This window comes from Microplitis demolitor, chromosome 6 (assembly GCF_026212275.2).
Source record: "Microplitis demolitor isolate Queensland-Clemson2020A chromosome 6, iyMicDemo2.1a, whole genome shotgun sequence".
NCBI classification, from domain to species: domain Eukaryota; kingdom Metazoa; phylum Arthropoda; class Insecta; order Hymenoptera; family Braconidae; genus Microplitis; species Microplitis demolitor.
The window spans coordinates 22,767,522-22,773,795 of record NC_068550.1 but is presented as its reverse complement, the minus strand read 5'-3'; the positions used below and the strand labels follow the sequence as shown (position 1 = coordinate 22,773,795).

General features: G+C 24.3%; 1 protein-coding gene across 5 annotated transcripts; it reads right to left on the bottom strand.

The window, feature by feature from the left end:
• Positions 1 to 452: 452 nt before the first annotated feature.
• LOC103575121 (PRKC apoptosis WT1 regulator protein) lies at positions 453 to 6,131 on the bottom strand. 5 transcript variants are annotated; one of them, XM_053740323.1, is made up of 9 exons: positions 5,642 to 6,131; positions 5,407 to 5,470; positions 3,216 to 3,394; positions 2,656 to 2,779; positions 2,365 to 2,506; positions 2,175 to 2,282; positions 1,446 to 1,486; positions 1,162 to 1,324; positions 453 to 875 (listed from the first exon to the last, which is right to left on the bottom strand). In XM_053740323.1, the coding sequence occupies exons 2-9, from the start codon at positions 5,421 to 5,423 to the stop codon at positions 690 to 692; spliced, it is 960 nt and encodes a 319-aa protein (XP_053596298.1). In that variant the 5' UTR covers positions 5,424 to 5,470; positions 5,642 to 6,131; the 3' UTR covers positions 453 to 689. The 5 variants fall into 5 exon arrangements, with proteins under 5 accessions (XP_053596298.1, XP_053596299.1, XP_053596300.1 ...); XM_053740324.1 differs by having other exon boundaries at positions 2,380 to 2,506; XM_053740325.1 differs by having other exon boundaries at positions 2,365 to 2,476.
• Positions 6,132 to 6,274: the final 143 nt, after the last annotated feature.

Sequence of the window (6,274 nt, the reverse complement as noted above, 5' to 3'; positions counted from 1 at the left end):
TGAAATTTTTTATTCTGTTTAATTCAAATTCAAATTTTCAATTCAGTTTAATTCTGTTTTGCAGAATTCGACAGAATATAACAGAATTAAAATTTTGAATTCAGTTTAATCAGGGTTATAATCTAGTAGTATTGTCTTAAGCAAATTTCTTGACGAAAGTCTTTCAAAAAGTTTCTCGCAGAAAATTTTAAGATCGACTTGATAATGATAAGCACAGTCGAATTTCATTAATTCGGACAATTATTCTAGCAAATCTGAATTACGGTAAATTACGATATTCAGGAAAAGTACCATAAGATACAGTAATTTACGGCAATTAACCATAATTCGGATCCACTAAGATAGTCTACGGGGAGCATTGATTTTGTCATAAAATAAATAAAGTTTTCGATAGTTGACCTTATAGGTCATTGACTTTGATATTAATAATGATAATAATATAAACACACTGATAATATTTACTATAAGCATAATTATTATTGAAAAGATACAAGAATATTTATCACTTAAATTCTACAGTACAATTAAAATAAAAAAAAAAAAAAAAAAGAAGTCAAAGATAATTGAGAAAAATATTTAAAAAATTACAATCTATGTAACTAATTACAATTAAATATAATAATAACATGAATAATTAAATTTAGGCGAAAGAGTAATAAATTTAAGTAAAAAAATAATAGTAACAATGATTAGTTGCTAGCCAGAGCAGCCATGGCGCGAATAAGTGCAGCGTTTTCGTCTCGTAGTCTATCGCGCTCAATTACCATTTCGCGCTGCTGCTGCAGCAGTTGAGCTTCCAGCGCCATTATTTTCTGATCCTGGCTCTCGAGTAAAGTTAAAAGTCGTCTATTTTCTTCCTGTGCACGCTCTAGAAGCTATTGGTTAAGAAAAAAATTTTATTAATTTAAAATAAGTAGCGGCCAGCAATTTTTTGCGTGGCCGCTACTTATTACCGCCGCTAGCTTCAGCTTCATTGGTAATTTATCAACTTTAAATTTTTTTTAATCAAAGAGAAAAAATTTCTCTAGACCACCAGGACTTTTTTTTTTTAAATCGGTTGGTAATGAGTGGAATTATTTGAGGGAGAGATTAAAAATTTCAAATGGAAAAATAAAAAAAAAATTTTTGTAATTAATTAATTAGTAATTAAGAGAAACTTACTCCCTGAGGATCATCATCAGTAGGTGTTGGGACATGATCGCGGTTGATGTTTGAATTTAATGGATGGGGATGACTGCTATGGTTGCCATGATCTGATTGATTTACGCTGTCTGATTGGTTCAAGGAATCAAATTCTTCGTCATCGGCTTCCAGATCTGAATGACTGAAATAATTATTAATTAATTTCAAACTAATATATAATCAGTGTTGCAAATAATATTAAATATTGAATTTTTCTCTAATAAATTAGTGATTTAAAAATAATTAATTATTCAATTAATTACCTCTTATTTCTTCGTTGCGTATAAACTTTAGCAGTCCGCTCCTACAACAAATTTTTTTTTTCATTAAAGGAAATGTTGAATTAAAAATTAAGTTAATCATATAAATTATATGGTTAATTAATTAGGTAAGACATTAATTGATCATTAGAACTTGAAAAAAAATTACATAAAATAAAATTAAAATTTTTAAAATAATTAAAAAATTAGAAATAAAAACAAAAAGAAAAAAAAATACGTAAATAAGCAATTACGTGACAACCCACAAAAATCGATTATTGAGATTTTTTTACCAAATTAATTCTTAGTAACCAGAAACTTTTTTAAAAAAAATTATTTTATTTTGAATTAAAAATGAAAATTTTTTCTTGGGATGACAAAAACTTTTCCTGAGCCAAGAAATTTTTTTTAGTCCTCATAAAATTTTTGTTTTAATTTTAGTCGAAAATTTTTCTTGTGAGAAGAAATACTTTCCTCTGTATATAATTAATAATTTTTTAAAGTTTCCAAGTCTCATAAAATTTTAATTCATTTTTAATGGATCCGCTTAATTTAGATTTTTAAACTGTTTTTATTTTGAAAATTAATAAATAAAATCACATAGAAGCGATTTGTACTCAACTAATTTCCAGATAAATTTTAATTAATTTCTAAGCGTAATTTTCTCAAAATGACGTCAATGTTGGTCGACACGTTAATGCTTATCTACGCTGAAATAATAATAAAACTTACTTCAATAAGTTCATGATCAAGAAATTCATTATGTTGAGTATTGTTTTTAGTTTCAACACATGTCCCAACAAGTTCTTCTTCATCTTCTCCAGTACTACCTCCAGTACTCTACGATTTTAAATAAATAAATAAAAACAAATAAAATAAAATAAAAACAAATAAATAATAAAAATAAAAATAAATGAATTACTTTTAAAATAGTTACCTCCGTTGATGGCAAATGAACTACGCCAGTACTTCGTCTTTTTTCCCTCAATTTTCGTCTGTCTCTTTGCTGCTTTCCCTTGTTGATATGAATCGGCCTGTGCAAACACGATACGACACTAGATACACTGATAAAATATTTTTTACTTTTCATTATTATTATTATTATTTAATTACAGACGAATTCAAAAATTAAGTTACGAGATCACGAGATATCTTTTATGGGGAAATTTTTTAATTTAATTTACTTACTAGAGAGTTTATTAATTTTACTTACCGATTTGTTATTCGTTTGTCCTGTTTACGCATTATCGGTTTATTATTTTGTTGTGTATCATGATCACCAGGTAATATTGTCGATCCAGAGTCGCAGATTCCTGGTTCATCATCTACTGGATTTTCTTTCATAAAAAAATAATAAATAAATTTATTATTTTGTTATATATCTTTATAAATATCTGAGATAGATAAAAAAATGATAAGGACTTTTTTATAGAGAATTTAATTCTCTATAATTTTGTTATCAGTGACATTTATGATAAAATTGATATTTACTAAGTTATAAACATTTATAACTTGACATTTTTAAAATTATCGTGTAAAGCTTAATAATGAATATTGATTAATTAATAATAACTCGGTAATTATTAGAAATTCATGCAAAGTGATAGGGACCTTTTTTGTAGAAAATTTAATTCTCTACAAGTTTATTATCCATAAAATTTATGATAAAATTGATATTTACAAAGTTATAGATGTTTATAGTAAGAAAATTATTTAAAATAAAAAATTTAAGAGTTTAATAAATAAATTATTAATTAAATTGACAATAATTACTTTGAAAATTAAGTGTAATAATATCATTAGCTGCTGCAGTTGAAACATTAGCGGTTGCCCGGGCCGGTGGAATAGCACGTGCTCTAGCTGTCCTGATTCGTGGACGTCGTGACGTTAATTCGTAATCGTTGTCAAAGTCTTCTTGGCTTACTGAGCTTGACGCCATCCCTGTTATGTCACTAAAAAATTTTTATCATTTATTATTATCATCAATTTTAATCAAGCGAACAGTAAAATAAAAAAAAAAAAAAAAAAAAAAAAAAAAAAAAAAAAAAAAAAAAAACAGCGAATAAATAAATGATTTATGAAACTTTATACTTGTTCTGCACTAGCATTAATTTTATTGGTGACGTGGAATTTAAATTATAGATCCAGTTTTTACTTGGAGATAAAAATTACAGACTTTTATTATGGAGAAAACTATTTTTTTTGTTCTTTATGTTACTCGTATTTTATCATACATGGAATAATTTTGTTGGAACTTTAATTTAGAGATAAGAAAACTTTACTTAGAATTATAAGTATTAAAAATGGATACTGTACACTTTTAATTTAAATTGTAGCTCCAGTATTCAACTACAATAAATTTTTAAAAAACCCGAACATGCAGATTTGAAATTCGAAATTTTAGTAGAAACATCAAAGTAATATTCAAATTACTATAAAAATATAAATTTTCATTGATACCTTTTTTGTAGAGGATTAAATGAAGTACTTTTGTATCTTTAAGCCTTAATTCAAAATTTAAATTCAAATAAAATTTACTCCAAGGGTTGCCAATTCTTTAATGAGAATATTTGCAATTAAAAATTATATTTTTAATCCGTAATTGAAATTATATCGATTAAAATTACGAAATTAGTTTTTAATTGAAAAGTTAAAAAATTTATTTTAATTAAGAAACGTCAGATTAAATATTCAAGAATTAATTTTAATCCAGAGACGTGGGATTCAAAATTTTAAAATTGATATTTAATTTGGCACGAAAGATTCAAAATTAAAAAATTAATTTAAATGTACACACGTGGGATGAAAGATCGAAACACTCATTTTTAATCAGACAAGTCAAATTAAAAATAAGAAAATTAGTTTTTAAATTGACGTGGGTTTAAAATTTCAAAAATTAATTCTAATTCAGAAATGGGGGATTAAAAATTAAAAAATTACTTTTTAATTTAGATACGGTACGCAATCAGATAAATAATCGACAAAAAATTTGACGGCACTTATAACAGGAAAGATTACTGTTTTATTTGACCTTCAAGTTTAAATATTTTTGAACTTAGTCTTGATCGTCAGATATAATATAATTTAAAATAAAAAGATCATTGATAGTTGAGACATTTAACAATTAAATTTGTTGAACAATTTTCAGTGTAAACAGAGAATTTAAAATTAAAACAACACTAATCCGATGATCGGAATTTAAAATTTTTTGTTTAATTTTTGATCCGAAAATAGAAAATTAAAAAACGGAATGTAATTTTTGAATCCTTTTTAGCTATGGCTAATTTAAATTTTTTATTTACTTTTCAATTATTAAATATGGAATTTGAGATTAGAAATGAATTTTTGAATCTGGTTTTCCGAATTGAAATTGTTCATTTAAAGTTTTATTTCAAAACGTAGATTTAAAAACTAAGCCATTAAATTTTAACGCTATTTTACGAATTAAGAATTTGAAATTTCATTTTAAATTCAAAAATGTAGGATTTAAAATTAAAAAATTATTTTTAATTCAAAGATATGGAATTAAAAATAAAAAAATCATTTTTAATTTGTTGTTTTTGGATTATGAAATATAAAAAAAATTTGATTGAAGCAGTAATGCAATTATAAATTTAATGCGCTATTTGCAACTGACTCCAATAAAATTCTTCAAAAATTCTGACACTTAAAATTAAAATTCCAATAAAAGTATCAAAATATGAAAAAATATTTACTGATATCTTTTTTGTAGAACATTAAATCCTCTAAGAAATTGTATTATTTTTTTTTTTCATTTCTTTGATCTCCAGAATTTAATTTGAAATAAAATTAAATTCTAATAAATTTAAAAAAATTCTGGCATTTGAAAAAAAAAAAAAAATATTTTTTTTTATAGTCTCTAATAATTAACCCATAGAAAAATAAAAATAAAAAAATGAATTGAATGCAGAAAAAGAATTTAAAAATAAAAATAAAATCTTACAAAAAATATCTGGACATCTGAATAAATGATTTAATAGTGATGATGATGATGGTGTGCTAAAACACTTGATCAAATAAAACTTAATTATTATAATTATTATTACAACCATGAATATTATCTTAACACAAACTTAAAATATAACAATTATTTATTTATAAACAGGTCACTCAAATTATTTAAACTCACTAATTAAATAAATTTATAAATAGATTATTATTTTATGCTTAATCATTACCTTTTTTTGGTGATGCCTTTCAAATTTTAAAAAACAGTCACGTTTTTTTTCTTTTTTCTTTTTTTCTTTTTTTTTTTTTTTTTTTTTTGATAACAGTGTCAAATATTTCAATGAAATTTCTTAATACTTGAGATAAAATGTATTATTAATAATTAGTTATTAATAATTAATGTAATTGTTATGATTGTTATCGGAAAGACGTATGACGACAACATGACTAAACGTCAAAGATACATTGCAATCTATCTAGCTATTTATGTACTTGGTAATATATATCCATATATATGTTAATGTATAAGTTGACGGTATTTGTTAATTTAAAACTTATGTTGATACAAAAAACACTATAAAGTTAATGAATTACTAAGAGACTGAGTGATTGAACTGACAGGGAGAGAGAATTAACCCTTGATTTTATTTAGCCAATTACTCTTTTGGTGAGAATGAGTAACAACCAGGACAACCAGTAACAAGCAACAAAAGAAAAGATTTATTGATTTTAGTCATTCGCGGCGGGTTTACAAACCAACGCTCATTGAGAACGCGCTTCTGGTTTTTAAATTTTTGCGGGTAAATTTTAATATTTTAATTTTTTAAATTACGTTTTTTTAAATTCATCGATTCGTTTTTTTT

Excerpts from the sequence above, each read along its gene's own strand:
- LOC103575121 (XM_053740323.1), bottom strand. Across the intron at positions 2,283-2,364 it reads CGGAGGTAACTATTTTAAAA|AGTACTGGAGGTAGTACTGG; the intron begins GTAATTCATTTA and ends TTAAAATCGTAG. Across the intron at positions 876-1,161 it reads CTGATGATGATCCTCAGGGA|CTTCTAGAGCGTGCACAGGA; the intron begins GTAAGTTTCTCT and ends CTTAACCAATAG.